The 14327-nt window shown below is 50.4% G+C and overlaps 1 protein-coding gene across 2 annotated transcripts in view; it reads left to right on the top strand.

The window, feature by feature from the left end:
* Positions 1 to 14327, top strand: part of ZFHX3 (zinc finger homeobox 3) — a 121716-nt gene that overhangs the window by 92412 nt on the left and 14977 nt on the right. For both annotated transcript variants that reach the window (XM_015639870.3, XM_015639869.3), the window contains exons 6-7: positions 8425 to 8558; positions 8748 to 8948. In XM_015639870.3, the coding sequence (XP_015495356.1) occupies positions 8425 to 8558; positions 8748 to 8948 (335 nt within the window). The remainder of the gene's footprint in view (positions 1 to 8424; positions 8559 to 8747; positions 8949 to 14327) is intronic.

Raw genomic sequence — 14327 nt, 5'->3', positions numbered from 1 at the left:
ATAGTTTGAGTTGTGGTGGGTCATGCCTGTGCTAAGCCCCAGGCTGGCACTGGGCCATGGGTGCTCTGGGACCAGACCTGGGCAATGGGGATCAACAGCTGGGAGAGGAGCAGGGAGAAGGGGACAGTCCCTCCTGTCAGCAGCCAGCACGTGGTTGGATTAAGCATATAATTTGATGATTATGTGATAGTCCCACTCTGTAGAGGGCCACCCCTCTTCCACCTTCATCTGGCCCTTGCTGACCACTTCAGCCTGGGTCCAGAACCCAAGGTGCTGAAGGTGGCATTAATTTTTCTTGGCCCAGGACTCAGTAGCTCTGGCCCCAAGTCCCATTTGGTTGGCAGACTCAGCACTGACTGCTGCAATGCCTCAGCCTGCTCAGACACCCTTCTTCCAGGCAGCCTTCTCCTGCTGTCTTCATGGTTCCCTCTTGGTGACAAGATGCTTTGGCTTACATTGTCCTCCCAAACTGGAATGTGGTATTTCACCTCGACAGTTGTAATCTCAGCCCATCTCAGTCAGTGGAAGATGTGTCCTAACTGGTGAAGAGAGCAAGCTGGACCTTGTGGGCTGTTGAAGTTTGTGCTCTCAGTGTGGGCTGCACTCGCTGAGGTTGCTCTGTGCGTTCCTTCCCATTGCAGACTGATTCTTAACCCAGAAATGCAATTTGGCTTGGCTGTAGGTGGTTCTTAGTCTCAGTTCATTGTGTGGGATTGTGTGATCCTGGGCACAACCATTTTGTGAAGTGTCACAGACAGATGTAAGTATTGTTTATTGATTAAATCTCTTCAGGAGTAAATAGGGGTCTTTGCCCAAACCTGAAGCACTTAAAAAGGCTGATCTGTGTGCAAAAATTGTTTCTCAAAATATGTAAGGAAAAATGAAGAGCCTACTTTTTTTACCCTTTTCTGTCCAGAAACTCTGAATCTGGATGGTTTCATTTCTTACCCTGCCAGTGAAATTCCTAACCCAGAGTTTGTGAGCCAAGGAGCAGATCAGAAATGGGACAGCTCCACGGGGTCTGTAAAGGGAACTGTGTGGGGAGGACACAGAGCGGGCATGTGAGCCCATGGAGCATGAGACCAGCCTTGTGGAAGTCAAGGTGTGTGTGATATGCTGGTGCTGAGCTTCCAAACATGTAACACCACCACCCTCAACCTTAAAGCAAGACTGTGTTACCGATTGTTGATGTCCAGCCCTTGTGCAGAGCAGACACCGTACCCTGGCCTGGTTTCTGCTCTAGTCCCTCGAGGAATATGACTGTGTTGACAGGTCCTGCTGGACCTCAGACATGGGAAGGAGTAGAAAGAGGGTCAAGTTACACCTGACAGCTCCAGAAGAGAAGTGTACCCGATACAAGTGGAGCCATGAGCAGGGAGGGGAGCAGGCAGTACCGGGAAGCTCTCCTCGGAGGAGGAGGCTGCCGACACAGGGGGGGAAGGCTGTGACCACAGTGTCATAAAGCTACAGAGCATGAAGCCTTTTTGCATTTCCCTCACTGAGCAGAGCAGCACAGCCTGTGTCAGCAGCAGCGTGGGGAGAGCCCATCCCCAGCTCCCAGGGCTGCAGAGCACTGGGTGATGCTGAATGTAGTCCCTGACCTGCTGTACTGTACCTGGGTGTTGGGAGACAGTGCCTGGAGCATATCAAACCTGCCAGCTGCTCTCTCTTGTGCTGCGCAGAGGAGAGGGGAGCTGCGGCGAGGGGCAGACACGGGGCTTGTCCCTGAGCGAAGGAGTGGCTGGGGAACTGTACACCTGCCATCTCTGCCCCAGATTTTCCTGGGAATTGACCAAACAACTGTTTGTAAGTGCTGATGGGAAGATAATGAGATGAGGAACAGTCGACACAGATTTGTCAAGAACAAATCATGTCAACACGACCCAATTTCCCTTCATATGAAGAAGGTCCTGTTTGGAGTCAGTGTCTCCTTGGGAAGGCTTTCAATGCCACTTTTCAGGACAGGCTGAAATGAAGCACAGACATCGCGGTGTAGGTGACTGTGTTGTGCCACTGGTGGGTTTCACTCGTACTCGAAAGCTCTCCATTCCTGAGCTGCGGTGTTGGGGAGGCTGGGCAGCAATTTCAGAAAGCCCAGACAGCAGGAACAACCCAGAACAGAGCAGTATCAGTTAGGATAAGAAAATGGAATGAATAGTCTTATCAGACCCAAATGAAGACCAAAAGAGGAGGACAAGATAAGTCTTGTGCATGAAATGCTTCTGAAAGGAAGGAAATTATGTGTTCTACATGTTGAGGATACAGACAACAAGACACAAAAGGCTTAAATTGAAGGGAGAAAGATAGATATTAGATAACAAAGTTTTAGAAGTCCTCCTGTACAGCCTGTGGCTGAAGCACTGGAGTGGGTTTTCTGGAAAGGTTCCTCAGAGGTCTTTCAAGAAGATGAGAGGAGCAGCCTCGGGAGTGAGGCAGGCTCAGTTGATCCTGCTTTGGATGGACTGGCTGAGCTTCAGAGAAGCCTCAGAGCCAGGTGGCTCTGTAAAGATGGAGATGGGGTCAGAAGAGGTGTGGGCTGAAAGCCAGCGATGGGGCATGTGAAAGGGGAGGGGGACAGACCTTTCTGCTGCTCACCACCTGTAATTTGATTGTTAAGTTCCTCAGCAATTTACTCCCCTTTGTGCTTTGGTGTCCTCACTGCACACAGAGGATTTATTTCTTCCACTTCCTTAAAGGTTTGCAAGATCTGTACCAAGACACAGAGTTTCTTTGCCCATCTCCCTGCCCTAGCCCAGGGGTGAGGGGCTGCACCATGCTCGGTACTGTCCAGGCACAACCTGTGCTGGGGTTAGTGTCAGCAACAAGGGGAAAACCTCTGTTTCCATTGTAAACTTGCCAAAATGTCTCAGCTGCAAAATAAATATATTGATTCATTCTTTGTATTTATTTTAAAATGTAATTATGTGAAGCGGAAACATTTTTTTAGGTGATGCTTTTCAATTGAATATACACGGGAAAAGCTCCATTCCATAGAAGGACTCATTGGATCTTGATTTTTAGAGACATCTCTGTGGTTTCTGGAAGGTTCTGGAAGATGGCACTGTGTCCACACTGGAGCAGGGAGATGCTGTGTGCCTGATGAGTCAGTGTTAGACATTATCTCTTCATGGCTAATGTGAGATTTACCCCAAGCAAACCAGCAAGGGGGGAAAGGAATCGTGGCTGATCCCAACTCCACTTTTAAGGCAGGATGTAGATGATGGATTCTCAGCTGAAACCCTGCTCATTGCAGTGCAAGACCTCTCGGATTTGGGGTGGTGCTGGTTCACGTGTCTGATGGAGGAGCCCATCACCAGCAGTGACCCAGCTACCAGAGCCTTCCTTAATGCATTGGTGGTTTGGTACACGGAGAATATCGGGGGTTTTTCCACAAAAACAAGAAACAAAGTCTACTTAAAATATAGATTGAAATGAAATCTTTCTGGAGGACTGGCCTGAAGGGCTTTTATTTTTGTTAATGATTTTTTTTTTTTTTAACTATTTTTTTTTAGTCCATGATGCTCACCTAACAGAGCAATTAGTGCAATGGACCGTCCCTGATTCGAATCCGTGGTAGATTGCTATTAAAGGAAGTATTAATGGGTTGCTGAGAGCTGGGAAATTGTTGCAGAAAAGTGTGTTTATGGAGTATGGTGCTGGCAGGCATGATTTCAATTGGATTTGACATGTTTAACATAAATGTATACTGCACAGCTCCTGCAGTTTATGAATAATTCCTACAGGCCGACTGCCTTTCTAATTACTGAAATTGAAAAAAACAGGTCAGGCACATCCTGACGGAAATCTATTCCCGCTCCTCCCCCCGGCTGCTTTTTGCTGCTTTTTTTTAATATCTGGCGTTTGTGGAGCACTTAATGGCCGGGATGTTGTGGGGGCCTGAGAGGCTGGGAGGAAGGGGACAAGGGGCACGATAGAGCCACTCAGCACTGGTGCCTGAGCGAGGGAAACCTGGGAGAGAAGGACTGGGAGGCTGCCTATAACTGTGTTTTTCCAAGGATATATGAAGCACAAAAGGCTCCTGGGTGGCAGCTCCAGCCCAGAAACGTGGCTGGGCAGGGGGGCTCGATGCAGCAGCCAGCTGAGCTCTGGGCATGCTGGGCCCTGGCAGCATTGGAGGTGCTCTCCAATGCTGCAGGAACAGAGGTGGGCTGCCGGAGGGGTCTGTGGTGCCAAGCAAAGCACCACCTCCCAGAGCCCCTGGTGCTGCTTGGCATCTCACAGAGGCATCTGCTGCATGTTTGGTGTTCATATGGAGCAAGGCAGGGAAGTCTGGTGGTGGCTGGAGCTTCTGGATATGAATATTTAATAGTAATTCATGTGTGGGTACTCGCTGCAGGTGGGAAGGTATGACACAGCATTAGAAAAACAAATTATTCAGCCATTTTGGGGCTGTGATGCAGCAGCAAGGACGGGTGCAGAGTGCGCCGAGCGTGGGGCGTTTACCTGGCAGTTGAGTTACTGTCAAGTGCAGAGCTGAGAATTGCTGCAGAGCAACAGGTACTGCACAGGCCTGATAGTGTGGATACAGCAGCTGATTGGAATGGAAGTTCCTTCAGGGAATGCCGAATTAAACAGACGGTGTCTGGGGAGGAAATGTTGGCTCAGTGTTACTGAGGAGGGGGCAGTGCTGTGGCAACGCTGGGTGCCCTGTGCCCGGCAGTCCGTGTGGGCTCTGGCCGCTCCTGCCTCATGGCAGTTCCATGGATGAAGCAGATGAACTAGCCCTGGATGGCAGGAGACACACAGGTGCTGTAAGGGCACAGGGGGCAGAAGCCTTGGGCATTGATGGCACAGGGTTGTGTGGCACAGTAGCAGCTCCCACTGGTCCGAGGACTTGTGGTGCCGGGCGATGGCTCCAAGAACACATTTCGGTGATTTGCAGGAGGAGGCACCACCAAATACAGAATGCTATTTTCCATCAGGCAGTGAAAGCACAGTTCCCTGGTCTCACTGAGAACTTTCCCAGGCCAGTGGCTAGACTTCGTGGCAAGGAGTTTCTTGAAGGCTGGTGGTGTTTAAATCAGTGGCAATGGCAGAAACCCCACTGTAAATTTCTAGGGCAAGCGGCAAGCTGGTTTACGGAATGCAGGGAGATGAGAACCTCTGGCTTACGGAAAGCAGCATGAATTAATAATCATTTAATTGGCTTTTCCATTATGTTGCTTGGTTGGGAGATGGAAGTTTAGATGAAGGCACTGTCAGTGATACTTTAGCTAAAAGAATCTGATGGGTAGGAGGTGGGTGGTGACTTCCTTCCCACCAGGTTGGAGAGCAGTAGTTTAGGGGATCCATGCTGCCTTTGCCTCTGGAACCAGCAAAGGCAAGGCCCCCACTTGCCCCTGACTCACCTCTGGAATATACCCAGGGAGGATCTCCCCTCCTCCTCTGAAAGGCAGAAGCTGCTGAGAAGAGTGAGAAGATCAGGAGATGTCCAGAAGTGCTGTGGCAGCTCTGCCACATCACACTTGGCTTTTAGGGGACATTTGTTGACAAACACAGGTCTCCCTGTATTCAGTGAATCTGAACTAAATCCATTTAAAGAGTCAAAGTAATAACAGAACTATCCGATATGCAGGCGTACATCATACTTTAATCCCAATTCCTTTTTTGTCCTGTGAGGCCTGGGTCTGGAAGCAAGATGCTGGCCATGGTCATGGCACAGGTAGTGTCTCCATGTGCTCCAGTGTCACTCAGCCCTTCAAGGCTGTGGCCTTCTGGACATTTGGAGCTCAGGACATTCTGTCCTGTCCTCTCTGCACAGACAGAAGGTCCCAGCCTGTGTTAAGAGCTCTGTAGGCAGATGCCAAGCCGTGTCCTCATTTCTCCTGGTAGCAAAGAGTTCTTAATTCCTCTGATCATCTGTGGTGTGGACTGAATGTGTCATTTTGTGCATTTGACTGTTTATCAACAATAAACTTCAGTCTTGATGTTAAAATTCCCAGTTGAGATGTCAACTCAAAAACTAATACTTAAAATAAATATCCTGTGTGCAACAAATCAGTTATACTTGGGTCTGGACAATCATCAATAATTCTAGTTCTGAAAGATTAAGGTTATGGGATTGGATCAAGTGATTTAATGGAATTGGACACTTAGGAGATGGTATATTTTAATTACCTGTTACTAATTCTAAGCAGGCTGCTTCACAGTAGAAAGGAGACGAGAAAATACCCTGTTGTGACTCCCAAGGTTGGAGCTGGTGTTACACAGCCTGGGGTAGCTGATGGCTGAGCTGAATTCATTCACTGTATCCAAAAACACTCCACTGGTGAGCAGCTGGCAGTGGTCAGTGCCCAGTGCAGGGACACGGTGTGGACCACACAGGAGCCACAGTCACCACCTAGAGAGGTCTAAAGGTACCCAAAGCCATGACTGTCACTGTCATCCCCGCCCAGTGCAGGTCTAGAGCAGGACTCACACGGCTGTGCCAGACCACCCTGGGGGTCTCCAGCTGCTCATGCCAGCAGCCTGATGGGGGCCAGCAGGTCAGTGTCCCAGGTCACAGTGAGGACTGGACAGTGTCAGCAGCAATCAGGCTCCTGACCAGGCAGAGCATTTTAAGGCAAGGATGATCTTTCACCCGCCACAGTGCTGGCTCTTGGTGGTGGTCTCTTCTCCCCAAGCCCTCCGGGAGGGCCCGTGTTCCTGGAGGGAGCAGCAGAGTGCTGCTGTGTTCCTAATGCTCCAAGCACATTTATTATAGGAAGCAAGGAAGATCTGGCCCTGCAGACATCTTTAAGCCATTTGCAGTTCTGAGCCCCAGGGAGAGTCTCGGTTCAAGGAGCAAGCTGAGTGGAGCAGCCCATCATTCTGTGAGGGCAGAGCAGAATCTGTGATGGTGTCTGTCACTCAGCACTGACACTGCAAACTCGTTCCACCCCTCGTTTAGATGTTTTTTTGGAACTGGCAGCACAGCAGAGTCCTGGGGTTTTGGTTTCAGGTACAGCCAGGACTGTACCTGTACACGTGGTGGCTGCTGCCCAGCCAGGCATGAAGCACCAGGCATGCAGCCAGCAGTGCTGTGGGGAACAAGATCATTTCCAAGCCCATTCAGTATGGACAAGCCTACCAGGAGAAATTCAGCAGTCCCACATCAAATCCTCTAATCCCTGGCTCCCTCTGGCAGTACTGCTACCTGTTTGTAATACTTTGCCTCTATTCAGCTGAATGCAGAGATGGGGACTGGCAGGGAAGGTAGTTAGAAATGGGAATTGTATTTTCCACTGTGATGTGGTACTTTTGGAAATACAGCTCATACCAGTGCACAGAAGGGTCTTTGGGAAGGAAGCAGTTTGCTGTGATCTGACTCTTGGTGGTATCATGTGAAACAAGGAGCAGATACCAGCGGGTTCACAAGTTGAGTAGGAGAAAGGGGAAAGAGTATGGGGGACTGGCCTGAGAATGCTACAGCGCCTTGTTAATCGGCAGCTGATCCATCATATTAAATATCCAGCTGTCAGATATTACCTTTCAAGTGAAAATGAATAACTCCCATTAAGGGCGAAATGGGTTTGAAGTCGATTCGAGACAGATTAAAGTACTGTTATGAATGTGTGTTGAGGGAGGAGGAGACGGGGGCTGTGTATAATATACTTGTCCTTACAGTTTTTAAATAATAGATGTCCCACAAATTTATGTACTGAAGGCAGCCAGGGTTCGGGGGAGGAGAAAGGTCAGGGATGTGCTTCTCCCAGTGCCACAACTCGTGGAATGTTTTGCTGTTGACTTTAGAGCTCATTTGCATTTCTCTGTTTGGCTGGAATAAAATGGCCTTTTCTTGGCTTATCACAGTGGGAGTGTTTGGGTCCCTTGGCTGGGTCTTGCCAAAATTGGGATTTTGTCAGGACCATGTACTAGGAAGCACCAGATTTGCACATTCCTCTGGAGGCATGGGCTGAGCTGGCCAGAGCCATCCAGCAGCACCACTGCTGCCAGCACGGGTGCCACTGGTTGGGCTGACGGCCACAACCACCAGCCCTCTCCAGGGCAAACGCATTTCAGAGTGGATGCAGAATGTCCTGGGTCAGCCAGGGGCATGAGCTCTACCTTACTGAGTGCATCCAGCTGCTGCTGGAGGTGACACATGGGCCTTCACCACCTTGCCAAGCATTTGTGTGTCCAGTGCAGCCACAGGCCCACAGTCTCCTGCACCTGCAGGTTGTAAGCATCCCTCAGAAACAGCTGAGGTCCTTCTGCTTCCAGCCACCAGTGACACAGTTCCCTTGCTGTGGGAGATCACCAAGAAGGAATCAGTTTTGGCCAGGTGTGGGTTGCAGGACGTAGGTCAGTCCTCAGATTCATCCTCCAAGTCCTTAGGGTGTGTGTCAGTCAGTAGCATAAGCCTTGTCTTTGTCCATCTAGGCCTCTTTGGGGTGTCCTGATGTTGATTGCTTTCTGTTGCAGCACCAGCCAGCCAGCCAGAGAAGGAGCTGACAGAGCCTCCAGCGTCCTCTAAGCGGATATCATTTCCCAGCAGCTCTGAGTCGCCTCTCTCCTTTAAGTGGTCAAAAACTTCAGAGGAGACCAAATCAGAGCAGGTAAGGCAGAAGAACCCATCTCTCTGTGCAGGTAATACATTTCCAATTTGCCAAAAGCAAAGAATAAAATGGGAGAAAGAGGATGAAAGGCAGTAACTGGTGGTAGAAGGCACCAAATTATTGAAGCCTGGCTGTAAGAGAGGAAAGTAGCACCTGGAAGAGCTGTGTGATTCATTTGTTGCTCCACAGATGTACCAGTGTCCATATTGCAAGTACAGCAACACAGACGTGAACCGGCTGCGGGTGCACGCCATGACCCAGCATTCAGTGCAGCCCATGCTCCGCTGCCCTCTCTGCCAGGACATGCTGAACAACAAGATCCACCTGCAGCTGCACCTCACCCACCTGCACAGCGTGTCACCTGACTGTGTTGAGAAACTCATCATGACGGTAAGTGGCTGTATAGGCAAGCAAGGCTGCTGCCACCCCAGCCTGGCCACCGCCGTCCTGGCACATCCACTGCCAGCCCCACAAAGGTGAGGAGCAGAGAGCTGCTGTGGTGTCTGCTCCTTCACCTGTCAGAGCTCTGCCATCAATGTGTGCTGCATCCTGCTTGGGCCCTGTGAAGCTCAGCTGTTGAGTGATTTCCCTGTGAAATCAGGATAAATATAATTTCCTAGACCTGATGAGGTCAGTGCATGGGATGGCAGCTGGTGCAAAAGCTTCTGGAAGATGCAGAAGCTGATGGGATATATTGGATTTATGTTGCTTCATTGGTATAATATTTGCAAGGTAATGTCTGCCTTGCAAATGATGCGAGGTAGTGTCTATATTTAAGAACTTGTCATCAAGTATATAAAATAAGTGTTTATTTTGATTCCTGCCAGTTCTTTCCCTTTGTGTTTTTTTCTTGCACTCTTTTTCTGATTGTTTTCTCCCTTCTTTGCTGGTTCTTGGCACTGGGGGTGAATAACACGGTGTTTGTTGTTGAACTGATGTTCTTCACCAGCTCCCCCCTGTGACATCTTCCAAGCATGGCCCAGCTGTTCTTTTACAGTTTTCTTGTCTTCTCTTTCTGTCACTCTTCCTCTCTACAACTCCCTGAAAGAAGGTTGGAGCCGGGTGGGGTAGGCTCCAACCTCTCCCACACAAGTGACAAGCAAGAGGACTAACTGCAAGCTGCACCGGGAAGGTTTAGATTGGATATTAGGGAAAATTAATTCATGGAAGGGGCTGGAAAGACCTGGCACAGGCTGCTTATGGGACCTGTGGAGTCACCATCCTTGGAGATGTTCAAAAATCATGTGGATGTGGCATTTGAGGACACAGTTTAACATGGTGGTGGTGTTGGGTTGATGGCTGGACTTGGAAGACTAAGGGTCTTTTCCAGCTTTAATGATTCTGTAATTCTTTTTGTGACTTGCTGTCAAAGATAGAAGTCATGGAGTCATGAGTAGTCTTGGGAGGGACCACTGGAGTTGCTCCAGACCAGCCTCCCTGCTCAGGCAGGGTCCCTTGAGTATGTTGCTCAGGACTGTGTCCAGACTGCATTTGAGTATCTCCAGGAAAGAAGACTCCAGAGGCTCTCTGAGCAGCCTGTTCCAGTTCCTACTCCATAAGTGCCTCTATGCTCTTATCTTCCTGCTTTGCATTACTAGCTGCTTGTCCCCTCAGGGCTTCTCAGGACATAGCTCTGCCCAGCCACCAGCTGTGCCTCTGGGTCAGAGCTGTCCTGTCCCACAGACCACGGCCTCTGTGACCTGTGTCCATTTCATTGGTGCTGCTCAAGTGTATAAATACCTTCTAAGGGTTTGAATGGCCCTTGTTCACCTCTTAACTACATTTGGTGGCAGGTGTTCTGGCTTTCTAAGAACAGTGAGCAGAAGACAAGCCCCTTCCCTAGGCCAGTGGGTGTAACCAGTTTGTTTGAGGCAGCTGTCATGCTGGTGTGGAGGGGTTTGTTTTGAGCCAGACAGGGTGCCTGGGCAGGATGTGTGGTCTGGAGCGGGAGTGTTGGGCTGGTCTGTCCTCAAACACATCTGTGTCCCCCAGGATAGGAGGGAATGGAGGGAGCCCCTCGTGGCGGAGCTCAGGACACTCTGCAGAGCAGGGCAGGCACAGTCCTTTAGGTGAGCCCACCTGCTGTGCTAGTGTAGGGCCACTGGGCTCTGCAAGGATCGGCAAAGACTGGCCCAGCCATGATGCTCATCCTCAAGCCTGTTCCTGGTTTTCCCACCTTTCTTCCCTTTGGCACCTAGAGACACGTAGGGGTGAGGGTTGCCTCTCCTCCTGTAGTCCCACAGAGTGGGATGAAGAAGGTGGGTCTTTTTGTATTCTATGACAAGATTTTGAGCCATCAGTGTGGTTTGTGCAGAGCACGGCAGCGTCGTGTTTGCTCACTCTCATGAAGATCCGTCTGGGTTTGAGGCGCACGTCAGGCGTTAGCGCCGCGGTGAGGGAATCGCAGCCCCGTGACTGAGAGCCAGGTCCCTCTCGACGCAGCGTCTCTGCTCAGCGTTGGAGGAGGCTCCAGTTAATAACACCTTATCAGACGCCGTTCAGGAACCTGCAGTGTCTAATATGTCTGTTGCCATGGTAACGGCTCCTGCTCGCGCTCAGCATCTCCAGGCTGCCCGGTCGTGCTCCCTCCTTTTCATATCAGTGAGCAGCCGGGCTGGCTGTCCCGTGGGACCCCCGTGTCCCCCCGCTGGCCCCAGCGCAGGGACAGGGGCTGGCGGGGCTGCCTGAGCGACAGAGCACATGCCGTACCCCAGTGCCACACAGGGACAGAGCCTGGGGCTCACACTGTCCTCCCATCTCCTGCAGCTTCCCTTACGTGGGGCTGGTGGATGAACGTAGCCAAATTCTCTCTGTGCCATCTCAGCCTCTCTGAGCAGGGCCAGGTGCCACCTTTTCCCATCATGGCCTCCGCCTGGGCCCATGAGGGGTGAAGTGCAGTTTGCCCGCGCAGGCGACTGACAAGACTGATGGGCTGGAGCTGGGAGAGAGGACGGCTTCCCAGGAGCCTCTGGGAGTGGGAGCTCTCCCTCCTCCCGCAGCCAGCCTTATCCTTCTGCACATTTCTGTCTCGTCATCTCTGCTGTCAGCTTTCTCTTCCTCAGTTTACGGCATCGTCCCAGTATTTCAGTCATCTTTCCATCTTTTTCTTTTCTCCTTTGCTCCAGAAGTCATTCCTGCCCAGCCCTAGCATCTCACTTCCCCCTCCTGCTATCTTTACATTTTTACTCTCTTTCCCATTGTCTTTTCTTATTGCTCTCTCCCTTCTGCTGTCACTCAATTTTTCTCTCTCCCTCCTTTTCACCCCCTCCCTCTCCCCCCTTTCCCTCTCACTCTGTGTCTCATTCTCCATCTCGGATGAAGGTAATGAAAATAATCGGGCTTCATTAATTCTGAGCCCTGTGAGATGATAGCCATTTGGAGCCATGTTTGCCAATTAGATGGTCTAAATTAGAAGTGACCTTGGTATACTGCCATCACTTTGCCTCTTGGAGTCTAATGAAGCTTTTCACTCCAGCACCCTCTCTCTCTCTCTTTGTAATGGAAATTACCTCCTTTGTCTGGTGGGGAACCTTCCCTCCTGTCTGTAATTCCCCTGGTTTCATAGACATGGGGACACTGATGTATCTCCTCAGACCTCTTCTCGAGGTTTTCTTTTTAGAGCTACATGATTTCAGCATTTTGGGGTATATTCAGGGGAACCATCCCCTTGTTTGGTCAGCGCAGGCAGGTGCAGTGTGAGAGCTGGCTTCTCACGTCAGCTGGGAGTAATTTTTTGGACCTGTCAGCAATATGTGGGTGTTATATTGGATGGGTGTTGGGCTCTGAGCTGCCAGCCCAGCACACAAGCAGCTCTGCAGTTGGTTGTAAAAGTCCAGGAGATCTAGTGATGGCCAGAGCTGTGTGTGTCACTGCTGGAGGTTGTCACCGGTGAGGAGTGGGCCCACTGGTGGTTCTGCAGAGGGGTGACAGGCTTGTAGATGTCAGGGTGTGTGGATACCGGTGGGGCAGGGAGGCAGGAGTCCTGGCCTGTCAGCCCTCAGGTGCTCTGTAACAGTCCTCACCAGGCCACTGTGTCCATAGAAACAGCCATCAAAGTGGAGTGCACCTGCCTCTCTCTGGGTCTCATCATCATAAAGACAGTTTATCTGCTGAAGGGATCTGAATTTAACCCAAAAGGTGGGGTTCTTGGAAGCAAAGAGGCTTGTTCAGCAACTTCCCATCCTCTAAGGGCCTTCTTTGTGGTAACAAGAGGAGAACTTAGAGGGACTCTTAGCTGTCAGAGCTGCAGGGGAGGGTGCTCAGGCTGTGCACAGGAGTGGATCTGGAGTGACCGAGACAGAGGTGCCAAAGCAGTGAGCTTTGTTGGTGACTTGTGGGCCAGGAGATGGTAGCTGCAGGCACACGGGGGGTAGGATTTGGTGTTGGACAGAAAAGGACCGGTATGAACAGGCGAAGGGGAGGGAGGAGACAAACGACATTTGTTGAACTCACAGCTGGAGGGGTTGTGTTTTAGTAATGGCTCACAGCGAGTGACGTGTTGCTGTTGTAAAACAGTGTTGGAGCCATTGAAACAGGTAGACAGGAATTGAGGGGGAGGGGTTGCCAAGCTGAGGAGAGAATGCCAGGATGACACACCCAGGTATTGCCTGTGCAGGTGAGAGGGAGGTGGAGACGTCTGACAGCTGCACTAACACGGGCTGTGCTCCAGATAAACACACTCCTTTCCATCTCCAGAACAGTTACTGCCATCAAACACATCTGCGGTGCAAAAGGCTGTGTCACAGCACGCCGCTCCTGCCCCACTGCCAGGCAGCCACGCTGTGCTCCACTGCACCTTCCTGCCCACCATCACTCCCGGACATACGGACATACGGACAGCGGCCTCCGCGTGCCGGGCAAATCTGCAGGTCCAAAGAAATGAGATGTCCTTGGATGTTTTTGCAGTGTAAAAGAACAAATGCTTCCAAAAAGGCAGTCTGGAATTCTGTGTCAGTGCAGAGTGATTTGGGATGTGCAGCCTGTTTGCACTCATTGTATCTCTGCCACCTGCTCGGGGCTGGTCCATGGGGATGAAAGGACGGAGGGTCCTGCCCTGGATCGTGATGTAGGAAAGGGACAGGAGCAGCATGGATGGAGCCAGAGGACTAGAGTGATCCAGTTGCTGACCAGTGCCTTCTTTCCAGTGGTTTTCTCCCCAAGGCCAGCCTATGGCTCCACTGCCACAGTTCCCACATCCATACCCAGAATTTCTGGTTCCCTGCACTTTTTTCCAAGCTTTTTTTCTGTTTGCCTTTGGGAGTTTTGTGCCTGTAGCAATTTAATGTACCACAGCCTTTTTTTTTTTTTTTTTACAGCCTTTTTTTTTTTTCCCCTTTTTCTCTTTTTCCCTGTGGTGGAGGGAGGATGGAAAGAAGGGAAGGAATGGTGGCTGTGGAGATGCAGGTAGATAAAGGTAATTACTTAAACACATATAGGGCAGGACTTACAGGTTTGGAGCCCCAGATTAAGATGCAGAGGAGCATGTGAGGTTGATGATTATATTTCGGGGAGAGTTAATTGACGGAAGGTGAAGGCAGACAAAGAACCGCTGCTTACTGCCTTCTTGAATCCCAATCAGGAATTATGATTAAAGACGCGGCGAGACAACAGAGGCCTGATGAATTGGTGTCTTTTTTTTTTCTTTTTTGCCGTCATTCACACTTGATTGACTTCAACCTTTCAAGTGCAAAAGTCTCTCTTTTCCATTATTATTCATAGCCATCTGAGTTTTTCTAATTAAAGTGTATGAAAACAATTACTGATCCGTCG

Source organism: Parus major, chromosome 11, assembly GCF_001522545.3.
Source record: "Parus major isolate Abel chromosome 11, Parus_major1.1, whole genome shotgun sequence".
Lineage (NCBI taxonomy): Eukaryota > Metazoa > Chordata > Aves > Passeriformes > Paridae > Parus > Parus major.
The sequence above is the reverse complement of the archived record's forward strand: the minus strand, read 5'-3'. Positions and strand labels throughout refer to the sequence as shown.